Source organism: Entelurus aequoreus, linkage group LG02 (assembly GCF_033978785.1).
Source record: "Entelurus aequoreus isolate RoL-2023_Sb linkage group LG02, RoL_Eaeq_v1.1, whole genome shotgun sequence".
NCBI classification, from domain to species: domain Eukaryota; kingdom Metazoa; phylum Chordata; class Actinopteri; order Syngnathiformes; family Syngnathidae; genus Entelurus; species Entelurus aequoreus.
This window is the reverse complement of record NC_084732.1, coordinates 73170993-73198185: the sequence shown is the minus strand read 5'-3', so window position 1 is coordinate 73198185 and position 27193 is coordinate 73170993. Positions and strand designations below refer to the sequence as shown.

Here is a 27193-nt window from a genome sequence, read left to right as displayed (position 1 = left end):
CAGACCACAGCAAACGTTACTATGTTGTTCCAGACCACAGCAAACATTACCATGTTGTTCCAGACCACAGCAAACGTCACACAGCTTGCAAAGATTGTGATAAATCCATTAGAAGAAGACAGCCTGTCCTTTCCTTTAACTTGGGCACACACCTTTGGCAGTTTTAAGCCAGTCATTTCCAGGAGTTAGCTCACCCTCTGAGACACTTACTTAATGCGTTGCCTTCATTATAACACTTACAGAAGGCTTTGAACTTTTTGCGGCTCCAGACAGATTTGTTTTCTGTATTTTTGGTCCAATATGGCTCTTTCAACTTGTTGGGTTGCTGACCCCTGATCTAGCCCATTGATAGGAAGATATTTATTGCCAGAAATGTGTTATTTTTCTAACAGCAATTTGGTCAATGTGCTTGCATCAAGAGAAGTGATGGCTTCAAGAAATCCATCATTTTAAAACAGGCAAATTCCCAGATAAAATGAAAATAGCAAAAGTTGTATCAATGTATAAAACTGACAACAAACACCAATTTACAAATTATAGACCTGTTTCTTTACTGTCACAATTTTCTAAAATAATTTAAAACCACAGATTGGACTAATTCATGAATAAAAGTGAAACATTCACAGAGAACTAATACCGATTTCGAGCTAACATGTCAGCATTAATCAAAATGACAGAGGACATTACCAAAGCAATAGATGATAAACAGTGTGCAGTAGCAGTGTTTATGGATTTAACAAAAGCATCTGACAGAATGAATCATAATATTTTTTATCAACAAACTACAAAAAGGTATGGCATCAGGGGATTGGTCTTGAACTGGATAAAGAGCTACTTCACATATTGCTTCCTATTGGTTAAGTCAGGCGAACATACATCAACAGAGCTAAATATATCTTGTGGCATACCCCAGGGGTCAATACTGGAACCAAAAATGTTGCAAAGGACTTCAATTTACCTACTCAGTGGCCTAGTGGTTAGAGTGTCCGCCCTGAGCTCGGTAGGTTGTGAGTTCAAACCCCGGCCGAGTCATACCAAAGACTATAAAAATGGGACCCATTACCTCCCTGCTTGGCACTCAGCATCAAGGGTTGGAATTGGGGGTTAAATCACCAAAAATGATTCCTGAGTGCGGCCACCGCTGCTGCCCACTGCTCCCCTCACCTCCCAGGGGGTGAACAAGGGGATGGGTCAAATGCAGAGGACAAATTTCACCACACCTAGTGTGTGTGTGACAATCATTGGTACTTTAACTTTAACTTAAAGGCCTACTGAAACCCACTACTACCGACCACGCAGTCTGATAGTTTATATATCAATGATGAAATCTTAACATTGCAACACATGCCAATACGGCCGGCTTAACTTATAAAGGGACATTTAAAATTTCCCGGGAAATATCCGGCTGAAACGTCGCGGTATGATGACGTATGCGCGTGACGAAGTCAGTTTAACGGAAGTTATGGTACCCCGTAGAATTCTATACAAAAAGCTCTGTTTTCATTTCATAATTCCACAGTATTCTGGACATCTTTTGCAATTTGTTTAATGAACAATGAAGGCTACAAAGAAGACAGTTGTAGGTGGGATCGGTGTATTAGCAGCGGACTACAGCAACACAACCAGGAGGACTTTGTTGGAGAGCAGACGCGCTAGCCGGCGACCTCACCTTGACTTCCTACGTCTCCGGGCCGCCAAACGCATCGGGTGAAGTCCTTCGTCCTTCTGCCGATCGCTGGAACGCAGGTGAGCACGGGTGTTGACGAGCAGATGAGGGCTGGCTGGCGTAGGTGGAGAGCTAATGTTTTTAGCATAGCTCTGTGCGGTCCGGTTGCTAAGTTGCTAAGTTAGCTTCAATGGCGTCGTTAGCACAGCATTGTTAACCTTCGCCAGCCTGGAAAGCATTAACCATGTATTTACATGTCCACGGTTTAATAGTATTGTTGATTTTCTATCTATCCTTCCAGTCAGGGGTTTATTTTTTTTGTTTCTATATGCAGTTAAAGCACGATGCTATCACGTTAGCTCGTAGCTAAAGCATTTCGCCGATGTATTGTCGTGGAGATAAAAGGCACTGAATGTCCATTTCGCGTTCTCGACTCTCATTTTCAAGAGGATATAGTATCCGAGGTGGTTTAAAATACAAATCTGTGATCCACAATAGAAAAAGGAGAGTGTGGAATCCAATGAGCCAGCTTGTACCTAAGCTACGGTCAGAGCGAAAAAAGATACGTCCATCACTGCCTCTCAAGTCCTTCACTGTAACGTTCCTCATCTACGAATCTTTCATCCTCGCTCAAATTATTGGGGTAATCGTCACTTTCTCGGTCCAAATCTCTCTCGCTCCATTGTAAACAATGGGGAATTGTGAGGAATACTAGCTCCTGTGACATCACGCTACTTCCGGTACAGGCAAGGCTTTTTTTTATCAGCGAGCAAAAGTTGCGAACTTTATCGTCGATTTTCTCTTCTAAATCCTTTCAGCAAAAATATGGCAATATCGCGAAATGATCAAGTATGACACATAGAATGGATCTGCTATTCCCGTTTAAATTTAAAAAAATCATTTCAGTAGGCCTTTAACTTAGTTTTATTTGCAGACGACACACCGAAGCTAATACAAATTATAACAGATGAAATGAACGAATTAAAAAGATGGTGTGACAAAATTAGAGTGTGAATCTTGGGAAAACTACAATATTGATTTTTGGTCACTGTAGAAGAGAAAGTCAAACACAAATACTAATACTAACATTTTTTTATTTATGAACGAACCGACACAAAGAGAATAGTTCTATTCATAACATTTATTTTAGAGAAAAAAGATGAACAAATAATGAGGGCTAAATGATGGCCTTGTGCACAGAGGTGTCCAAAGTGTGGGCATATTGTAAAAATCTATTGAATTAATAATAATGAATTATTAAGGTGTCTATTTTATTTAGGGTGGTCTTCTTTATACATAGATGAATGATTGTATTTTTGTTTAAAACCGGCACAACATTACAATAAATGATTTTAAGAGCACAGAAGAACGATCGTAATAGTAGAATATATCATAAAAGTTTGTTTAAATATTGGCTCATAAAAAATAAATACCTCTCAATTTATGAATTTATATTATTGGTTTGGTCCATCTTACCTTGTAATATTGACATTGTATTTGAATTCAGCTATGTGATAAGAAAAGCTTGCTTAAACTTAGACCTGAGTTTTTATTTTAAGACTCATTATATTAAAGTCACAAGTAAAATTGTGATCATTCGAAGAATTCTAGCCAAGCAAATGTTGCTTGCTCTTGTCTGCATTTGTTTTTCTTTGCTTGAAATAAGAAAAGTTGTCTCCTTTTAAAATAGTTTGATCTTGTGTTGAGTATGGCTGTTTTTGTAGGTAGTGCCTATCTGCATTCATGCCTTTTTTTCCCTCTTTTTGTCACATGTCTTCTTCTGGTACTTTGTGTTTCCTCAGTAGGGTTGCCTCACCTCAAGTCTGCAACCCCCCCGTTTGGAATGTAATATCACATTATTATGCTCTAAAAAACATTGGCCCTAACTCCTGAGGGAGACGGGCGATTATTAATTTAGATCCTTCTCCTGAATGATTGACCCTGCAGTTGCAGTGTAATACAGCAACAAATGCATGTTTGTGTTGGACCTGATGGATGAAAAAAAAACGGATTCTAAGCGCACCTGTGAGTAACAAGGAAGAAAGGACATACTACTGTCATGACCTGTCACGGCTGGTCATGTCTTGCTTTAGCTTTGTTTGTGGTTGTCCTGTGTTTAAGGTTTATTTCTGTTCCAGCGCTTCTTTCATTGTGTACCTCTGCTTGCTCGGGACGCAGATTGAACACATCAGTTACTGTTTCTTGATTGGTATACGCACCGGTGGCCAATCGCAATCGTATCCCTTTTTCACGATGACTAACCACAACGACTTCAGTGGTTTGACGGCATAATAAACGGCTTTTGCATCAAAACATAAGGTTTATGTGTTTTGCAGTCTTTTTTAAAGGCCTACTGAAATGATTTTTTTTTATTTAAATGGGGATAGCAGATCCATTCTATGTGTCATACTTGATCATTTCGCGATATTGCCATATTTTTGCTGAAAGGATTTAGTAGAGAACAACGACGATAAAGTTCGCAACTTTTGGTCGCTGATAAAAAAAAAGCCTTGCCTATACCGGAAGTAGCGTGACGTCACAGGTGAAAGGGCTGCTCACATTTCCCCATTGTTTACAATGCAGCGAGAGAGATTCGGACCGAGAAAGCGACGATTACCCCATTAATTTGAGCGAGGATGAAAGATTCGTGGATGAGGAACATGAGAGTGAAGGACTAGAGTGCAGTGCAGCACGTATCTTTTTTTGCTCTGACCGTAACTTAGGTACAAGGGTTCATTGGATTCCACACTTTCTCCTTTTTCTATTGTGGATCACAGATTTGTATTTTAAACCACCTCGAATACTATATCCTCTTGAAAATGAGAGTCGAGAACGCGAAATGGACATTCACAGTGACTTTTATCTCCACGACAATACAACGGTGAAGCTCTTTAGCTACGGAGCTAACGTGATAGCATCGGGTTTAAATGCAGATAGAAACAAAATAAATAAACCCCTGACTGGAAGGATTGACAGAAGATCAACAATACTATTAAACCGTGGACATGTAAATACACGGTTAATAATTTCCAGCCTGGCGAAGCTTAAAAATGCTGTTGCTAACGACGCCATTGAAGCTAACTTAGCTACGGAGCGGCGGCGGCGGCGGGCGTTGTAGCTTTCGAATACACCCCGGCCGCCATCAGAGTCGGCAAGAAACATATATTTCCCCAAAGTTACGTACGTGACATGCACATAGCGACACGCACGTACGGGCAAGCGATCAAATGTTTGGAAGCCAAAGCTGTACTCACGGTAGCATGTCTGCTATGCATCTCAAAGTCCTTCTTGTTGTGTTGCTGTAGTCCGCCGCTAATACACCAATCGCACCTACAGCTTTCTTCTTTGCAGTCTCCATTGTTCATTAAACAAATTGCAAAAGATTCACCAACACAGATGTCCAGAATACTGTGGAATTTTTCAATGAAAACAGAGCTTTTTGTATGGTGACACATTGGGTACCAATACTTCCGTTGCCGCCGTGACGTCACGCGCATACGTCATCATACATAGACGTTTTCAACCGGAAGTGTGGCGGGAAATTTAAAATTGCACTTTATAAGTTAACCCGGCCGTATTGGCATGTGTTGCAATGTTAAGATTTCATCATTGATATATAAACTATCAGACTGAGTGGTCGGTAGTAGTGGGTTTCAGTAGGCCTTTAAACAGTAGGCCATCTGTGACATCACAGATTGACGGATGTACTAATGTGGCCATTTCTAAGCACCTCTTCTATTGTGCCAAGATTGTTTACCAATGCCTGGAGCCTCCAGTGTCTTCCCTTCTCGTTTAATGCTTCCCGCCTGCTCTGATGTCTATATAATAAATAAGTTTGTGTTTGCTTAGTTGTCCACGACATTCTACACAAGACTGTTTTGTCAACATGGATCTATACTGTGCCATTGGGACATTCCTACTTGGTTTGAGGAAACGCAAGATGGGTTATGAGAAAGTATTATTTCGTATCATGTGCATATTGACAGTGATGGACGCTCTGACCTCCCTCCCTCCTCAACAACACCAGAGAGTTAAACTTTGCTTGCACTGCCTGGAGAACGGCTCCAGGCCTATAGACACAACAACACTACACCCTGGACAATGGGCATATGCACACACACACCCCTAATCCCCACCCCACGTCTTCACCATCACTTCATTCCCCTTAGGGGCAATGGACGGCTGAGTAGCGCTTATACAGCAGCAGCCAGTCTCCGTAGCTCCCACTCCCTCCCCTCTGTTGCAAGTTGTGTTGATTCTATGTAACACACATTATATGTGTGCTATGGCTATGAGGTTTATTTCCTTGGCCTCAGTCTGGACCCCCTTACTGGAGTCCAGCCTTTTACTGTTTCAAGGGGCGCTGGAAGTTGGCAGACCCGTCAGCGATCCTATTTATGTCTCCCTGTAATGTTTGTCTGATCTTGAATGGGATTGTGCTGAAAATCTCAATTTCCCCTCGGGGATTAATAAAGTACTTCTGATTCTGATTCTGGTGTCACCAATAAGAAGATAAATGCTGGCTGTTTTTTTTAAGCGGCTCTGTTTCCATTCAAGAGTGTGCAGGTATACTTAATGTTGTGACCAGCAAACCTATATTATAAAGTTTATTTTTCGACTGTGACCGGAAAAAAAAATTGCGATGCCGTTCGTCTTTTAGATATATATTTCAAAAGTGTACATTTTTAAAAGATAAATAATGATACTTTTGGAGAAGGTGGAGCGTGTTTTCATTTGCAATCTGGGACCGCCTCCACGGATCATTCGTTTGCAGACATACACCAAAAACGGGTTTTAAATGTGACTATGGAGCAAAATTTAAACCAAAGCATATCTAATAAATATTAATAATAATAATGGATTAGATTTATATAGCGCTTTTCTATCAACTAGATACTCAGAGCGCTCACAGAGAAGTGAGAACTCATCATTCATTCAATCCACATTCACACTTAGGTGGTGGTAAGTAGGGCTGGGCGATATGGCCTTTTATTAATATCTTGAGATTAAAATCATCATTGGTCGCCCTTAACAAGAAGATAATGATAATATCCTAAATTAGCGATTAAATAAACATACGGAAAGCAAGCTACCAATTCGTGTAACAGAAGAAGGGAAAACTTGCAGAAAGTTACACGTGGTAGAGTAACAAAATGACATCAATGAATGCCCTGTGAATGAATGCACATCAGTTTAGGCATAAAGTGTAAAACCTGCCTGGTGTCATGACCAATCATGACAATTATTATCAGTTTCTTGTATTTATTTAAAAAAAAATTCCTCCCTTTTGCCACTACTCCTGCCAGATCGCTGGTTCGCTCACCTGTCCCTAACTGGCAATCAAGATGCACCTGTTCTTCATTGGCAAACAGGATACACCTGTTCTTGGTTGCCAATGATGACGTACAATTGCAGCAACTTAAATACAATAAAAATACTGTTGTAGTGAGTAACTTGGACCAGTGTAAACTAGGGTTGTACGCTATACGAGTATTAGTATAGTACTGCGATACTAATTAATCATTTTCGGTACTATACCGCCTCTGAAACGTACCGGTACCATAACCACATGAGGACTTTGAATATGACCAATGTATGATACTGTACTACTTGGTATCATTCATTCATTCATTTCATTTATTTATTTATTTCAGGCAAGACATAAAAAAGTACAAAGTTGACAACACATAATAATTGATTGATTGTCCAGTTTTGCCTGAAAGGGAGTGCGAAGAAGATATCGGATTGATACCCAAATATGTGGTATCATCCAAAACTAATGTATAGTATCAAACAACAGAAGTGATTATTACATTTTAACAGAAGTGTAGATAGAACATGTTAAAAGAGAAAGTAAGCAGATATTAACAGTAAATGAACAAGTAGATTAATAATCCATTTTCTACCACTTGTCCCTAATAATGTTGACAAAATAATTGAATGAGAAATGACACAATATGTTACTGCATATGTCAGCAGACTAATTAGGAGTCTTTGTTTGTTTACTTACTAATAAAAGACAAGTTGTCTTGTATGTTCACTATTTTATTTAAGGACTTAATTACAATAAGAAACATATGTTTAGTGTACCGTAAGATTTTTTGTTCAAATAAAGCCAATAATGCAAATTTTTTGTGGTCCCCTTTATTTAGAAAAGAACCGAAAAGTATCGAAATAATTTTGGTAACGGTACCGGTACCAAAATATTGGTATCGGGACAACACTAGTGTAAACACAGTGTTAGATCCTTGCATTAAGATGTTTACCTCTTAAAGGCCAGTGTCCACTGCAGTGAGCATCTGTATTTTGCATAACAGGGTTGTTTTTTTCAGAAATGTGTAACTCTGACAGAAGAAATAGATGGAAAACAATTGTCCACTACAGATAATTATGGTTTTGAAAAGAGGAATAATTGTGAAGGGAGAGTCCGGCTTCCTGGTTCTTAGCTTTTTGGAAATGTGGCCCCCAGAACAATTTAACAAATAGTCATGATATAGTGATATTATTGTAGTATATTAATATTAACCTTGATATGTGGGGATTTTGATTCAATTGTCCATATAATTTGCCAGCTCTATTGGCCTCCTCATCAGTACATCCTGTGTAATAATGAGGATGAGACAATAAAAATAGATTAATAAAAACAAATCATATTATAAAATTTCACTAACGGTCTAAATAGCAGAATCTTCCAGTCAAAAATCCCAGAAACTTGTTCCTGTGGCAAAATAAGAACTATTGCAGCCAAGCTGCGACGCTTCCTGTGGAAATGAACAAGAAGCCAATTTCCCACTGAGAGAACATTTGGCCGAAAGAGAAAGAATGTCTTTCTTTTTGTGAGATCTGCTCCTCGCAGCGGTGGGAAGTCACAATAAATGACTGTCTCGTGTCACAGTGAGGGGGACCAGGAAAGAAAAAAACATGACAGGATGGCTTGACTGGATCTTTCTGTCTTTATGTGGCATGAATTGTAGCCGCCCTGTGGATTTGAAGATGAATGTTAGCCCAAAAGGGTCCATGTATTGAAATAGCTTGACACTTTTTTGTGCCTGTTAAATGAGCCAATCGAGTCTATTAAGCGTATACAAACCTACAGTATACAGTACCTACAAACATACACTTATCATTAGAGATGTCCGATAATGGCTTTTTTGCCGATATCCGATATTCCGATATTGTCCAACTCTTAATTACTGATTCCGATATCAACCGATACAGATATATACAGTCATGGAATTAACACATTATTATGCCTAATTTTGTTGTGATGCCCTGCTGGATGCATTAAACAATGTAACAAGGTTTTCCAAAATAAATCAACTCAAGTTATGGAAAAAAGGAGAGGGTAGCGGGGGTGTATATTGTAGCGTCCCGGAAGAGTTAGTGCTGCAAGGGGTTCTGGGTATTTGTTCTGTTGTGTTTATGTTGCGTTACGGTGCGGATGTTCTCCCGAAATGTGTTTGTCATTCTTGTTTGGTGTGGGTTCACAGTGTGGCGCATATTTGTAACAGTGTTAAAGTTGTTTATACGGCTACCCTCAGTGTGACGTGTATGGCTGTATGCCTTGCAGTCACTTATATGTGTGAAAAGCCGTAGATATTATGTGACTGGGCCGGTACGCAAAGGAAGTGCCTTTAAGGTTGATTGGCGCTCTGTACCTCTCCCTACGTCCGTGTACACAGCAGCGTTTTAAAAAGTCATACATTTTACTTTTTGAAACCGATACAGATCATTTCCGATATTACATTTTAAAGCATTTATCGGCTATAAATAATAATATATATATATATATATATATATATATATATATATATATATATATATATCGGATATCCCTACTTATCATGGCTGCTGTCAAATGATTAATAAGATTATTCATGAATAATCACAGTAAATTACTTGCTTAAATAACGTGATCATGCAATGGACCGTACATTTTTGCCCGTTTTCATCGCCGTGTGGTGGTCGGTAACCTGGGGTGTAGGATCATTTGTCTGGTTTTGAATTTTGTATTATTCTTATGTTTGTTGTCTATCTGTTGTCGGCGTGCCTTCATTTGTTTACTGTGCTGGTCTCGGAGCGCAATTGATTTTACTCCTGCCTCTGATTAGTGATCAGGACACTCAGTTGCTCCTGATCGCTAGTCAGAGAGCTTTATACACCCGTTTCACCCTGCCTGCCTTTGCGAGGTCATTTTACGCTGTTGGTGACAATTTATCATCAATCAATGTTTATTTATATAGCCCTTAAATCACAAGTGTCTCAAAGGGCTGCACAAGCCACAACGACATCCTCGGTTCAGAGCCCACACAAGGGCAAGGAAAAACTCACAACCCAGTGGGATGTCAATGTGAATGACTATGAGAAACCTTGGAGAGGACCGCAGATGTGGGTGACCCCCCACCCTCTAGGGGAGACCAGATGCAATGGACGTCGAGTGGGTCTAGCATAATACTGTCAAAGTCCAGTCCATAGTGGATCTAACATAATAGTGAGAGTCCAGTCCATAATGGGGCCAGCAGGGGATTTTTTTTAACACTATACCGTATAGTGTTCTGTGGTTACTTTTTGGTTGGCCAACGGTTTACGTTGTATTGCGCACCCCGCCTCCTCTCCCCTCCCCTCCCCTTCCCACACCCACACCCAGACACACACAGAGCGCGCCTCTTGTGACACAAGAGATTCAGAAGGACGACACTGCAGCGCTGCAATAAAACACACTCAGATCTTCTGTTTCTAGCCGATACTACATAAAAAATTACGTAAAATAACGCAGTAACACATCATGTAGTAACGGTAACTGAGTTACTGAATATAAAAAATAACGCGTTAGATTAATAGTTACCGCCGAAACTAACTTACTTTGTAACGCGTTAGTCCCAACACTGGTCTTGACCACCGCGGCGGAGGCTCCGCCGAACCCCTGAGGCCGAGTCACCGAACCCCTAGGGTTCGATCGAACCCAGGTTAAGAACCACTGATCTAACCCTATATTTACAGTTTACAATCTTGTCAAATGATATGAAACCATCTTTTAATCACAAAATAAATTATTAATTTTAACACATAAGCCTAAGGCTGAGGTCGACTGATTAAAAAAAAAAAGTACTAACCAAATATACTGCATTAAAAGGGACTCATAAATACCTGACAAAAAATTAATTTACATACAATTATGTTGCACTACAATATATAAACCAAATTAGTAATGAACATGTTTAACTAAACTGTCAATAAAATTTAAGTGTACATGAAAATACAGCTTCACCACTTCCGTCATAATTTTTGCGCTTAAGAAACCTCTCTGACTTTAGCTGCAGACCTCTTCTGTTGGTTTGATATTGTCATTACTGCTACGAGCGGTCAAAAAGTGTATTACTGATTACCGCTGCGGCCCATACGGACCAGAGCTGAGAAAAATATTTTGTTGGCGTCCTTTGAGGGTGCGCTCGCGGCCTAACAATGGGCCAACGGTCAATAAACACTATTAGCCATACCCCACTGCTTCCGTGTAATTCTATACTGTGTATAGAATCAGTCTGTGTGAGAGTTGGTCTCATCTCTAAATATGTGTGATTTGTTTTGTCCTTTTTGTATCTGTGGTTTTGATACCTATTCAGTGAAAAATGATAATTCACTTACATTTTGGAAAAAAATTGGAATTTCAGAAGTGGGGGCACAGAGTTGGCTTTGCATACAAGGGGGTGTGGTTTGAAGGGATTAGATGCGTGTTGTGGAGTAATAAGAATGTGGAACAAATTGTTCAAAAATCAGCTGGGATAGGCTCCAGCCTCCCGCGACCCCAATTAGGACGAGCAGTAGGAAATGTATGGATGGAAGAATTAATTTTTTATACGAAATAAAAGGAACAATAAAATATGTAACTTCGCTTTGGTTTTTGAAGATTGCATTCTGATTTGATTTGATTTAACTTAATGCTTACTGCATATGTGTCACGACGGGGAGGTCGCAGCTTGCTGCGAGGTTTGTTCTTCCAGGATGCAAACGGACTATTCCGTACAAGGCGTGCAGGTAGGAACATATTTATTCCCCAAAACTCAAAACGGTACAAAAAACAGAAAACAACCCAAAGGCAAGCGTGCCTATCGCACGCGGAAGCAAAGGCAAAAACTTTGGACATGAAACTATAGACATCAACCTCACGAAACTGTGGCATGAAACAACTAGCATTAACTATGGCATAGAACAAACACAAAACTGTGGCATGAAACCAATAAGACTTACTTGGCAATGCATGAGACAAACAACTAATGACGCCAGGACGACTGACTGGCAAAGGCAGGCTTAAATAGTCCTCTGATTAGCAGCAGGTGCGCGTCCCGAACACCAGAGGCAGGTGAAAATCATAAGTAGCCATGGTAACTAAAACAAACTCAGGTGTCAAACAGTAACTAAAAGAGTCCAAAACTAACAGAAAATAACAAAAACATGATCCGGACCACGGATCATGACAATATGTCCTGGTTAGGAATCAAACAATGTCTGCTTGAAAAAAGGAATAGCAAAGACTTTGACTATGCAAGTCTTACTCAAAAACATAACTACCTTTTTGAATGGAGCACTAGACTTCTTTTGTTTTTATTTGTCTTACTTGTTCATAATTCATATTGCCGTGTGGAGGCCAACTTGCTCCTATTTCGCATCTGACCGCTGATTAGTCAGCCGCTACATGCTGTCAATCATTAAGAGAGAAAGCCAATCAATGAGCTTGTGGGCGGTCATAAAGGTCAAGCTTAAGCCCGCGCGACCGTTTTCCGCTTGATGCTAGTGTTTGACTTGTCTCTATTTAATATCGAAACATTATTTTTGGACATTCAAAAGTGCAGAAGACAAAAAAACTGCTTCCCAAATTGCATCCATGCCTACATTCCCTGACAGTAACAAACCTTTAGGAGTAAAGGAGGTAGAAAGGGAAAGATTGCGTGTTTGAGAAGAAGTGTTACTCTTGAGGCAAGTTATAGAACAACACTGTTAAAACAAGCCTCATGCTCTCTAGAGCAGTCTGCCTTACAGCCATCAATGCTGTTGTGAAAAAATGTTTCCCAGGGGTCCAGACACACTTTAAACACACTAGACCAGGGGTGTCAAACTCATTTTAGCTCAGGGGCCGAATGGAGGAAAAACTGTGGACACGCGGGCCGGACTATTAAAATCATGGCATTACAACTAAAAAATAAAGACAACTTAATATTGTTTTCTTTGTCTCCGAAAATATAACATTCTGAAAACATAACAATAACAATATAGAAAAAAATACAGGCAGCGGCAAAGTTTAGATCCATGAAGGAAAGAAGAAAGTGAATGAATGTGTGTAACTAAATACATTTACATATGCATAAAAATGTGTTTTCTTTTGTATTATTTTTTTTTTAATGAATTAAGTAACGTTTATGACAACCTTTTTCCAAAACACAATATAGAATGTGAGATACAACAAGATAATGCATACATTTATCATTTGTTTTCCAAATGGTTACAAAAAAGTGGGACCCCAAAAATTTACTGTGGGACCCCATGTTAATGACTTGATGGGGTCCCTGGGACCCCATTTTGAAAATTCCTAGCGCCAACACTGATGGAGTATTGGTGCGTGCAAAACAGCAGCAGACGGCTGTGGCCTGCGGGCCGGTTCTATAACTATATATTTATATACATTTACAATACTATACAATACTATACTTTATTGATATATATATCATCCCGGGGGCCATAGATAATTCATTCGCGGGCCTTGACTTTGACATCACTGCACTAGACAATCATTTGGGGATGGTGTTTTTTTGGGGGGTTTGTTTTATTCTATTTACCAGCGCCTGCTTCTACAACACTATAACCGCAGGTTGAATTTTAAATATTAATAAAACAGAGTAATATGTAATATGTCACTAGGATAGCAAAATAATATATATAGCTTTTTGGTATTTTCATGAATATATTTACATTTATTACAAATAAATCTGGGGTGCCTGAGTTTTAAGACAGTTTTTTCCAGGTTTTGAAGGGGCTTTTATAGGGGTGTAAAAAAATAGATTTCCGAATGAACCACGATTCTTACTTATAACGATTCTAAATCGATTAAACAAAAATCGATTAAAATATATATATATATATATATATATATATATATATATATATATATATATATATATATATATATATATATATATATATATATATATATATATATATATATATGTATATATATATATATACACATTTTAATTTAGTCATTTATTTATTTTTTTATCAGTCCTGTCCAGTCACTCAGGCAAATCACACTGTTGACTTAGATCCCCATATCTGCTGTACATATTTGGCGAAGTTGGTAGAGTGGCCGGGCCAGCAATCGGAGGGTTGTTGGTTACTGGGGTTTAATCCCCACCTTCTACCATCCTAGTCACGTCCGTTGTGTCCTTGGGCAAGACACTTCACCCTTGCTCCTGATGGCTGCTGGTTAGCGCCTTGCATGGCAGCTCCCGCCATCAGTGTGTGAATGTGTGTGTGAATGGGTGAATGTGGAAATACTGTCAAAGCGCTTTGAGTACCTTGAAGGTAGAAAGGCGCTATACAAGTATAACCCATTTATCATTTATTTACTTTAGGAAAGAGAAGTGCGGGATACTCCTCGCGTTGCCTTAATTGTATTTGACTTTATTAAATATTTGAATATAATTTCCATCAAATAAAATTTATATTTTTTTAAGTAATATATACATTTATCAGAGCGGTTATCTCTTTTATGGAGAAATGTAGTTAATTATAGAAATGACACCCAATGTTATTTTTTTTTAAAAGTATGGATTTTGAATCAAGAATCGTTTTGAATCGAATCATTACCCCAAACAATCGAATCGAATCGTGTGGTGCCCAGTGACGTGCAGTGAGGTTTGAGGTTGGGGAGCCACTGACCCACTAGTCAGATTTACAAACATACAGTATGATGCTAAGTCGCTAACTCACAAGTCAGATTTACAAACAAACAGTATGATGCAATGGCACCGGCTCAAAATCACAAAAACACACAGTATGATGCTAGAATAAAACATTTCAACACACTTAGCACACAATTAACACAGCAACTGCAAGCAGACAACTTTTTGACTTGGGGGTCGCATTGGGTTAAACAATTTGGCCGGGGGCCGGGCTGTATGTATATGTATATATATATATATATATATATATATATATATATATATATATATATATATATATATATATATATATATATATATATATATATATATATATATATTCCTCACGCACTAATTGACTAAAAGAGTGTGCACTTGCTGCATGCTTGCCCGACACTGCGGCGCGAGCGCGATGATGTCACGTTATCGATGGGAAAATGCATTTTTAGACAACATGATTTGCCTCAGCGGCTAGGACCCCCCCCCCCCCCGAGAGTAACAAGCAGTAAAAAATAGATTAGAAAGGACAGTTTTCCTTCCATGCGGCCCCTGATCTAAAATGAGCTGGACACCCCTTATGTACAGTATAACAGTATATGTAACAGCTGCAGCAAACAAAAAAAATGGCAGCATAAAATCGAGAGTAGATCCAGCAGAAAATAGACATTATAAACAAAGAGAGGTAGCTAACATAGAAGCGGTTGGACAAATAAAAAAATTAAAACTTGAGACTTCCCGCGGGCCGGATTTTTGTAATATTTTCAGAAGGTGTTTGTTCTATTTTTGGCCAAAGACAAAGAAAACAATCTGAAGTTGTCTTTATATTTTTAGTTTTAAGTTAAGTTAAAGTTAAGTTAAAGTACCAATGATTGTCACACACGCACTAGGTGTGGTGAAATGTGTCCTCTGCATTTGACCCATCCCCATGAATTACCATGAATTGATTAACTTTGACCTCGACCTAAACAAGTTGAAAAACGTATTCGGGTGTTACCATTTAGTGGTCAATTGTACGGAATATGTACTGTACTGTACAATCTATTAATAAAAGTTTCAATAAATCAATCAAACCCTTGTTCACTCCCTGGGAGGTGAGGTGAGCAGTGGGCAGCAGCGGTGGTCCCGCCCGGGAATCATAATGCCATGATTTTAATAGTCCGGCCCGCGTATGCGCAGATTTCCTTCCATGCGGCCCCTGAGCTAAAATGAGTTGGACACCCCTTATGTACAGTGTAACAGTACATGTAACAGCTGCAGCAAACAAACAAAAAATGGCAGCATAAAATAGAGAGTAGATCTCTATTGTAACATCGAAGCGGTCGGACAAATAAAAAAATTTAAACTTTAGACTTCCCGCGGGCCGGATTTTGGACGCTGGCGGGCCGCATTTGGCCCGCGGGCCGCAGCTTGGGGACCCCTGCACTAGACAGTATATCTTACCTTTACTTGTAAATGAAGTCCATTCGCCTTTCCTTCTGGACGAAGATCTCTATGACTTTGTTGTCGAAGTCCTCCCTTTTTCTCTTTTTCTTTTGAGTTTTAAAAGTCTCTCTTTCTCAATTGAGATAGTTGCCAGCGAAGAATCTTTAATGTCATTTCTGATCACATCACCTCCTGCTTCTATCGAATCATTCTGTATTCTGTTTGATGTGCCAGTGAACACAGTGGATGTTTCCAGGTGTTTAGCTAAACCTTCATCTTTCTCTGTATAAAATATGCAATAGTTCCACATAATTCCCACGATTGGAGAAGCATGGTTACCACCCAATGCAAGCTTACTTCCTCACAAAGCAAGTGGCGTTTATCAGGTATTTTGATATCTCACCATGTTCCTTTACATCGGCAATGTGGATGCTGATATTTAGTCTCATTTAGAGCCAGATCAATACGTGATAGTCTAAACGTTTTGAAATAAATCTGACCTTGAATGTGGGCAGATGAGCTTTCATGTTTTTCGAGGCTTCTTGGCAGCTTTTTCACATCAGTATATCCCATTTGGGTCCAAACTCGTTGAGAATAAAAGGCAGGGAAAGCAATAAAGAAGTTTTTTTTTTTGTAGCACAGCCACAAAGTCATTTCTTTCCAGTATGTCAATCTTTTTGAAATGGACGCGTTATTTTCTGTCCTCGGACCACACACCTTTGAATCAAATCTGGCAGCTCTGGCGTTGGTCTCCTAGTATTTAATGACTTCTAGCTTTGATTGAAAGTCCAGTCTTGAAAAATTCCTTATTTTAGAAATCAAATCCTCCATTTTTAAGGCAAAAAAAAAGTGTCACAGTGTGCGGGAAGCTTAGCAGTTATTGTCTGTTGTTTTCTTCTTCTACTTCTCAAGGGTTAACCAGTGTTGGCAGTTCATGAACTTTTGATGTATCGCCCCCTACCTTGAGGCGGAGGTACTTGCTGCCTCATGGCCTGCCTTTTCCCCTCGCACCACTTGTGTTTTTTTTGATTGATTGAGACTTTTATTAGTAGATTGCACAGTACAGTACATATTCCGTACAATTGACCACTAAATGGTAACACCCGAATAAGTTTTTCAACTTGTTTAAGTCGGGGTCCACGTTAATCAATTCATGGTAAATTCATGGTGCCTGCCTCACTTCTCGTTCGCCGCGTTATTTTTATCAGGAAACACGGAATTTCTGCGATTTTGACCATGAAAATGATCAAAATATACAGGAACCACAGCAAAATCACAAAGACCAAAAGAGATATATTAAAACTTATTTTATTTTGTTACTTCGTTTTTCAACATTTCATGGTTAATTAAGCCTGGCAGCACAACGGAGGAGGGGTTAGTGTATCTGCCTCACAATACGAAGGTCCGGGGTTCGATCCTGCGCTCGGGATCTTTCTGTGTGGAGTTTGCATGTTCTCCCCGTGACTGCGTGGGTTCCCTCCGGGTACTCCGGCTTCCTCCCACCTCCAAAAACATGCACCTGGGGATAGGTTGATTGGTAACACTAAAAAATTGGCCCTAGTGTGTGAATGTGAGTGTGAATGTAGTCTGTCTATCTGTGTTGGCCCTGCAATGAGGTGGCGACTTGTCCAGGGTGTACCCCGCCTTCCGCCCGAATCCAGCTGAGATAGGCTCCAGCACCCCCCGCGGCCTCAAAAGAGAAAAGCGGTAGAAAATGGATGGATGGATGTGGAACTAAACAGCTTAAATGCCCAGAGTTTGTGTAATGTGTGAGGATGTTGTAACAGCTCGAATCGGTTAAGAAAAGTGGCGATTTTTGTACATTGTCCACTAATTTTCAATGGGGCGATGATTCCTGGTAATTCCGGGTAATCGGGGAATATTCTGAACCGAGAAACATGCTGGCTTGAATGTCCAAGGCGAGCGAAGTGTGTGGATGTTGGAACAATTCAAATCGAATGAGATTTTATAATGCCCATTCATTGTCAATGGGGAGAAAATTCAGGGAAATTCCAGGAATTTTGCGATATGGAAAACATGTTTAGCGTTCGATATATTGGAAGAGTAGTGTGGGGGGATTGTTGAAAGGTCGGAATCAGGTTTAAAAATGGCGCAAAATTTTGAGAATATAGGGCATTGCAGAACTATGAATATGTCCATTATTTTGAATGGGATTTTCCTGGAAATTTCGGGACTTGTCCAGGGTGCACCCCTGGACAAGGCTGTATAGCTTGGTTGGTAGAGTGGCCGTGCCAGCAACTTGAGGGTTCCAGGTTCGATCACCGCTTCTGCCATCCTAGTCACTGCCGTTGTGTCCTCGGGCAAGACACTTTATCCACCTGCTCCCAGTGCCACCCATACTGGTTTTAAAAACTTAAATATTGGGTTTCACAATGTAAAGCGCTTTGAGTCACTAGAGCAGGGGTGTCCAAAGTGCAACCCGGGGGCCATTTGCGGCCCGGAGCTAATTGTTTACCGGCCCGCCACACATTCTGCAAAAATTGCAAAATTGATAATATTGCAAAAATTTAAAAAAACATTTTAAAAAAGTGGAATGAGGTGAAATCTAACAAGAAAAAGTTGCAATGTTGACACAAAGCTGCCATGCAGGCTGTTTTTTTTTCTTTTGTCTTTGTTTATTTTTCTTTTTTTTGCCATTGCTAAAAAAAAAAAAAAAGACTAAAAATCTATGTTATAATGAATTATTACTTAAAAAATATCACTTTAAAATGTTTTATGTGGAAAAAATATTGAAGGGAATAAGCGGCATATATTGTGTGGTTGCCATAAAAAAAACATCAAAGTTTTTTTTGACAAAAGAGCATAATACAAACAAAATAATAGTTCAAACGTAAAATCGACAGATACATCTGAAGTTGATCTCGTAATTTAAGTGTTAAAAGTTAAAAAAAAAAACTAATAAAAATGTATCACTTTATGAGTGGGGGACCTTTTGGATCCCAAATATATTTAGTTGGATTTTATTTAACATTTCACTGTGATTACTCAAAAATATTAAAGAATTAAAATCAGTGGTGTCCTGCATTATTGATCTTTTAGGGCTCTAATTACTAAATACTGCATATTTCAGTTTTACTATAAAAAACAAAGTTGTCTTTGACAGAAAAGGCATTTTTTTTTTTTACTTTATATCAACCTGAAGTTGATATAGATATTTACTGTAAGCGTTAAATAAAAAATAATAATAATTTGACTTATTTTTTACATTTTAATGACTGAGACCCTTCATGGTCCCCGGGAGCCCTAAAGGTTAAAAAAAAAAAATCCATATATTTTGTTAAGGTTTGAAAATGAAAAATATCAAAATGGCCCCCGCATGCTTAAATTCTTCTGTGTACGGCCCTCAGTGGAAAAAGTTTGGACACCCGTGAACTACAGAAAAACGCTATATAAAATATAATTCACTTCACTAATTCACTACCCCCCGAATGCAGCTGAGATAGGCTCCAGTGACCCCAAAAGGGACAAGCTGTAAAAAATGGATGGATGGATGGATGGTTAAGCCTTTTACATATTCACATTATGGGGGATTGAACTAAGAACCACAAATCATCAATCTCTCTTTCCAGAGAAAAATGTGACAAAATCTCAGAATTCATTAGGATTCATGCAAAAAATGCGATGTGCTGAAGGAACTGCATCGTTTAATACCATTTTAATGGAGGCATTTGTTTGTGGACGTCTGGTAATTGGAAGATTAGTGGTTCATCTTTCCGATTGAGTGTGTCATTTTGAAGTACCAACCCACACATGCCATGAAATTTAAGAAAAAGGGTTGGACTGCAGAGTGATGAGAAGTGAGAAAACACTTGGTACTGCAGTGGTATCACAACAAGGCAAGCAGCAGAGAGGGTGAAGACCGGGTAGGAGCAGGAAGACAGAGGGTGTGACAACACGCTGAGTGCTGACTGAGGATGGGTAAGTAGAAGGAGGGTGGGGGTGTTGTCTTTCATAGTCTTACAGCTGTCAGTGGGAGGGGAAGGAGGGAAGTGTGAGTTTACAAGCAAGGGATGGCAACAAGATGAGAGGAGAGGAAGGATGGAGGCAGGCTTTCTGCTTAGATGTGGATGGGAAAGGAGGGAGTGAGGATATCCTGGTGAGTCTTTTTTTTTTTTTTTAAAGGTGATTATCACAGCAGCTCTAAGACGGCAGTGTCACTGGAGGGAAACCACCACTATGTAATTATGACCTCATCATCATTGTGAGAACACAACCTCCACACAAATGGTCGATTCCTTGTGGTGGCAGCAAACCCAGCATGGAACGTCATCAAAGCTCACCTTTGAGGCTTTCACACACAGCGCCAACGTTTTGGGGAACCAGGGTGAGGCGATAGAAGAAGAAAGGTCAAAAATACGATTCATCTATTTGTGGCAGCATCGAACAAAATGATGTTTAGGTTTCCCGTTTGCGTCTCGTAGCACATAACTGTGGTGCATTCAAGGAACCTTGGTTAAAGTTCGAAACAGACGCATCTAAGGCTGCAACAACTAATCGATTAAATCGATTAAAATCTGTCATGATCCGTGGGCCGGATCATGTTTTTGTGTTTTCTGTTAGTTTTGGACTCCTTTTGTTATTACTTGTGCACCTGTGAGTTTGTTTCGTCACCATGGTTACTTATTATTTTCACCTACCCCTTGTGTTCCCGACGCGCACCTGTTTGCCATCACTGACACTATTCAAACCTGCCTTTTTGTTCACTCGTCCTGTTCTCCTTGTTTGCGGTAAGCATCAGTCAGGTTTTTTGTATTTCATGTTCCCGACTCTTGTGCTAAGTGTTAGCCTTAGCTTCCCGTGCGTTCGGCACGCTTTTCTTTTGCTTGTTTTTCTGTTTGGCTATGATTTATGTTAATTAAACCATCTCTTACCTTCACGTTTTTGTCCGGAGTGTTCGTGTTGCACTGGAGGAATGATCCCGCACAAGTATGCGACCCCCACGTGACAAAATCGATTATAAAAATAGTTGCCGATTAATTTAGTCATCGATTCGTTGGATCTATGCTATGCTCATGCGCGGAGGCTATTTTTTTTATTATTTTATTTTATTTTAATTCATTTTTTTAAACCTTTATTTATAAACTGCAACATTTACAAACAGCTGAGAAACAATAATCAAAATAAGTATGGTGCCAGTATGCTGGGTTTTTTTTCAATAAAATACTGTAAAAGATAGAAATGTAGTTTGTCTCTTTTATCCGATTATTAATCGATTAATCGAAGCAACAATCGACAGATTAGTCGATTATTAAATTAGTTGTTAGTTGCAGCCCTAGACGCAACATTCGTTTTTTAAAATCAGGGGAGGCGTAATCCCCAGTGGATGTTTTAATCATTTTAGATGTAATAATAATAAATGTATTATTATGATTATTATTATCCACTAATGATATTAATCAGACATATAGATAGATGTAACATTTTGGAAACATTACAAGCTGAATGCATGTGTTTTTTAAAAGCTAGTTTCAACTGATTTAAGTCAATTAGTTTTTGAGTGAATTCCCGCATTCTTATTATGCAAACCCTCATGAGATGGCATTAGTGACCTAATGCAGTGTTTCTTAACCATAGGGCAGGGGCCCATTGTTGGGCCAAAAGGGGGCCCTCTAGAGCAATGTTTTTCAACCTTTTTTGAGCCAAGGCACATTTTTTGCGTTGAAAAAATCCGAAAGCACACCACCAGCAGAAATCATTAAAAAACTAAACCAAAAAACGAAACTCAGTTGACCGTAAAAAGTAATTGTCGCAATTGTTGGATATGACTTTAAACAGTAACCAACCATGCATCACTATAACTCTTGTCTCAAAGTAGGTGTACTGTCACGACCTGTCTCATCACGCCATGACTTATTTTGAGTTTTTTGCAGTTTTCCTGTGTGTAGTGTTTTAGTTATTTTCTTGCGCTCCTATTTTGGTGTTTTTTTTCTCTTTTTTTGGTATTTTCTTGTAGCAGTTTCATGTCTTCCTTTGAGCGATATTTCCCGCATCTGCTTTGTTTTAGCAATCAAGAATATTTCAGTTGATTTCTTCCTTCTTTGTGGGGACATTGTTGATTGTCATGTCATGTTCAGATGTACATTGTGGACGTAGTCTTTGCTCCACAATAAGTCTTTGCTGTCGTCCAGCATTCTGTTTTTGTTTACTTTGTAGCCAGTTCAGTTTTAGTTTTGTTCTGCATAGCCTTCCCTAAGCTTCAAAGCCTTTTCTTTTCTTTTGTTTATTTTCGATTTAAGCATTAGACACCTTTTTACCTGCACGCTGCCTCCCGCTGTTTCGACACCTATAAAGCAATTAGCTACCGGCTGCCACCTACTGATATGGAAGAGTATTACACGGTTACTCTGCCGAGCTCTAGACAGCACCGACCACTCAACAACAACACATCATTTGCAGACTATAATTACTGGTTTGCAAAAATGATTTGAACCCAAATAGGTGAAATTAGATAATCTCCCACGGCACACCAGACTGTATCTCATGGCACACTATGTCGCGGCACAGTGGTTGAAAAACCCTGATGTAGAGGGCAGCCAAAAAAAAAAACGATTCTCTGCTGTGGCCCGTATGGGCCGCAGCGGTACTCAGTTGTAATACACTTTTTAAACCACTTGTGACAGTAACGAAAATGTCAAACAAAAGTCTGGAGCTAAAGTCAGAATTTTCTAAAGCGCAAAAATGATGACTAAAGTGGTGAAGCTGTGTTTTCATTTGCACTTTAATTATATTGACAATTTAGATAAGATACATGTTCATTATTAATTACGTTTATACATTTTAGCACAACATAATTGTATGGAAATTAATTTTTTCGTCAGTTATTTGTGAGTTCCTTCTCATGCAGTATATTTATATTTATATATATAATCTCAGAGGGGACAGAGCCTTCTCTGTTGCGGGTCCCAAACTCTGGAACGATCTCCCTCTCCATGTGAGACAGGCCCCTTTTTTGGCTATTTTCAAGACCCTTCTTAAAACCCATTTTTATTCACTGGCTTTTAACCCAGCATGAGACTTTAAACTGTTTTTAACTTTTAACTTTTTTAATGGTTTTTAACTTCTTAACTGCTTTTTATCTAACAAATTGTTTTTAGGGTAATTTGAATTTACTTTTTGAATGTGTATTTTACTTCTGTTTTAAATGTTATTTTTTAGTCTGTCCTTTGCCTGTATTTCTTTGCGGTGCACAGCCCTTTGTTCTTCAACTGTGCTTGTTTTTAAAGGGCTTTATAAATAAAGTTGGTATGGTATGGTATATTTCTTAAGTACCTATTCAGCCTGACCTAAGCCTAGGTTTATATGTTAAATAAATAATATATTATTTGTGATTAACACATGGTTTCATATCATTTGACAAGGTTGTAAACTGTAAAAAGGTTAGATATAATTACTTAAAACAATCAAAATCAAGAGTTAGATTACTAATTCAGTGTTAATATTTGCACGGGCCCCGGGAAAAATTGGGTCCTTAGGTAAAAAAGGTTAAGAACCCCTGACCTAATACATGAGCATTCTTGAAAAGAAAAGCTCAAAGCAAATGAGTCTCTCATGCACCCTCTTCTACACATTTGAATATAAAAAATAACAGAAACAAACATTGCGTTCAGTTTTGAGATTAGGCTGACGTGACCTTTTGTAAAATTATTAATTCGGTGTGTTTGTACTATGTCAATAATAGTTGAATCAACAATAGTGTCAGGCAGTAAGTGCACGGTGATACTGGTGGATACCATTTCCTGTCTGGTATGAGACCAGGCTTGTGCACAGACAAATTATTCAAAACATTATTATTATGGTAAAAACGACAGCATAATATTTTGAATTTATATGCTAACCAATACAAACCCAAATGATCAAATGGGTACTGTACACACATGATTGTACTGTTTTCTGAAGCTGTTGAAGCTTAAGAAGTAAAGATGTCAAAAAAATGTTTTTTTTAAGGAATCGCCACACTTATTTGTAACAATTATTAATCGATCAAAAAAAATCAAATTGATTTCAACTTTTTTTGTTTTAATCTGTCCTGTCTAGCCACTCAGGCAAATCCTATTGTTGATGTAGATATTTACTTTTAAAAAGTGAAGTGTTGGATACTTCTCTTGTTGTCTTATTTGTATTTGACTTTATTAAATCCATCCATCCATTTTCTACCGCTTATTCCCTTCGGGGTCGCGGGGGGCGCTGGAGCCTATCTCAGCTACAATCGGGCGGAAGGCGGGGTACACCCTGGACAAGTCGTCACCTCATCGCAGGGCCAACACAGATAGACAGACAACATTCACACACTAGGGCCAATTTAGTGTTACCAACCCACCTATCCCCAGGTGCATGTCTTTGGAGGTGGGAGGAAGCCGGAGTACCCGGAGGGAACCCACGCAGTCACGGGGAGAACATGCAAACTCCACACAGAAAGATCCTGAGCTCACGACTACTCAGGACCTTCGTATTGTGAGGCAGACGCACTAACCCCTCTTCCACCGTGCTGCCCACTTTATTAAATGTTTGACTTTATTAAATGTTTGGTAGTGTTGTCCAATATTTTGGTACTGGTACCGGTACCAAAATTATTTTGATACTCTTCGGTACTATTCTAGATAAAGGGGACCACAAACAATTGCATTATTGGCTTTATTTTAACAAAAAATCTTAGGGTACATTAAACATATGTTTCTTATTGCAAGTTTGTCTTTAAATAAAATAGTGAAATTACTAGACAACTTAGCAAACAAAGGCTCCTAATTTAGCTGTTGACATATGCAGTAACATATTGTGTCATTTTCCATTCTATTATTTCGTCAAAATTATTAAGGACAAGCGGTAGAAAATGAATTATTAATCTACTTGTTCATTAACTGTTAATATCTGCTGACTTTCTCTCTCAACATGTTCTATCTACACTTCTGTTAAAATGTAATAATCACTTATTCTTCTGTTGTTTGATACTTTACATTAGTTTTGGATGATACCACAAATTTAGGTAACAATCTGATACCAAGTAGTTACAGGATCATACATTGGTCATATTCAAAGTCCTCATGTGTCCAGGAACATACTTCCTGAGTTTATAAACATAATGTAAATAAAAAAAAAACGAAAGATGTTGTGATGCCAAAAAATATTGACGTAATCATAGTAGTATGGACTAGATACGCTCATGTACTTGGTATCATTACAGTGGATGTTAGGTGTAGATCCACCAATGGCGTTTGTTTAAATTTTGACATTGAAACATTATTCAGAACTGTTTATTTTATGGAGGAAATGTGGTTAAACATAGAACTGGCACCAAATGTTATTAAAAAAAAAGTATTGATTTTGAATCGTGAATCATTTTGAATCGAAAATCGATTCTGAATCGAATTGTTACCTCTAAGAATTGAATCGAATCGTGTGGTGCCCAAAGATTCACAGCTAGAGGTGTAACGGTACGTGTATTTGTATTGAACCGTTTCGGTACGGGGGTTTCGGTTCGGTTCGGTTCGGAGGTGTACCGAACGAGTTTCCACACGAACATATTAAGTAGCCGCCTCCGCTTCCTTCTGCTTCTGTCTCTGTCAGTACTCTACACAGCACCCAGCATTGTGCCACCCACACAACCATCTGATTGGTTACAAACAGAGCGGCAACAGCCAATCAGCAGTGCGTATTCAGAGCGGTAACAGCCCATCAGCAGTGCATATTCAGAGCACATGTAGTCAGTGCTTAGCGTTTAGCAGGTAAACATCAGGCTGCGGACTCTCCCCAAATTATAATAAACTCCTCCCAGTCAACTACTAGTAACATTACTATGAGCCCGTTGACCTTCTAGAAATATAAAAGGCAGCTCAGCTCGCTCGCAGTCCTGGCTTGAGGTGAAGGTTAATTCGCTTTTAGCGTAGCGTTAGCTCATTTTGTGGTGTGTGTGTGTGTGTGTGCGTGTGTGTGTCTGTGTGTTACGGACAGCAAAGCCCTGTCTGTCTGTTATTTCACTTTACCTTTTTCTGTGTTGATTGAGCTGTGTTGAAGCAGCAAAAAAAGGACATTATGTTAAATGAAGAGTTTCTGTCTCTGATAGTTGATATAATAATGTAACTGCATCATTAAGCCTACATGAACTCCATGGTGTTCAGGGATGAATAGTCTCTCCTATTGCTATTGTACCATTTTTGCAGCTATAGTTACATTAATCATTAGAAATGCAGCAGCCTATTTTTGAATGGCAGGGTCCCTGCTATCACATGTTGATAAAAATATAACATTTACATAATAAAATTCAACTACAGGCTTCCCAAATGCTGTAATAAATTAAGCATGATGAGTTGACTTGAAACTGTTTAATGTTGCACTTTTTATGTGAAGAAGAAAAGTTTTGTCATTTTATTTAATCTGAGCAACAACTTTAGGCAGTTTAATGTTGATTTAACGTGGGCAGAATTATTATAGTGTTCCCAATGTTAAAAGTATAAAGCCATTGTTTACAAATTTGGTATATAAATAACCCAAAAATGTATATTTTGTTGTTTTCTTACTGTACCGAAAATGAACCGAACCGTGACCTCTATACCGAGGTACGTACCGAACCGAAATTTTTGTGTACCGTTACACCCTTATTCACAACCCTAATAAAAAGCATTACACAATACACAATACAGTTGTCCCTCGTTTATTGCTGTTAATTAGTTCTGGACATGACTGCGATAAATGACCTTTCGCAAAGTAGGAATCTTTAATTACAAATCAAATATGTCCATAGCTAGAGCAGAACATGAAGAGAGAAAGCCAATCAATGAGATTGTGGGCGGTCATAAAGGTCAAGCTAAAGCCCGCGCGACCGTTTTCCGCTTGATGCTAGTGTTTGACTTGTCTCTATTCAATATCGAAACATTATATTTGGACGTTCAAAAGTGCAGAAGACAAAAAACTGCTTCCCAAATTGCATCCATGCTTACATTCCCTGACAGTAACACACCATTAGGAGTAAAGGAGGTAGAAAGGGAAAGATAGTGTGTTTGAATAGAAGCAGTACTCTTGAGGCAAGTTATAGAACAACACTGTTAAAACAAGCCTCATGCTCTCCAGAGCAGTCTGCCTTACAGCCATCAATGCTATTGTGAAAACATCGTGGTCAGGAGGCTGCAGGGGTCCAGACACTTTTTAAACACACCAGACA

The 27193-nt window shown here is 38.9% G+C and overlaps 1 protein-coding gene across 4 annotated transcripts in view; it reads left to right on the top strand.

Moving 5' to 3' along the window:
* Window positions 1–27193, top strand: part of coro2ba (coronin, actin binding protein, 2Ba) — a 117082-nt gene that overhangs the window by 42258 nt on the left and 47631 nt on the right. The window contains exon 2 of one of the 4 annotated variants that reach the window (XM_062031997.1): window positions 20164–20365. The exons of 2 other annotated variants lie outside the window; for them this stretch is intronic. In XM_062031997.1, coding sequence (XP_061887981.1) covers window positions 20300–20365 — 66 coding nt within the window. In that variant the 5' untranslated portion in view covers window positions 20164–20299. Of the gene's footprint in view, window positions 1–19943; window positions 19960–20163; window positions 20366–27193 lie in introns of those variants that run through there. One more of the 4 variants, XM_062032016.1, reaches the window with a different exon arrangement.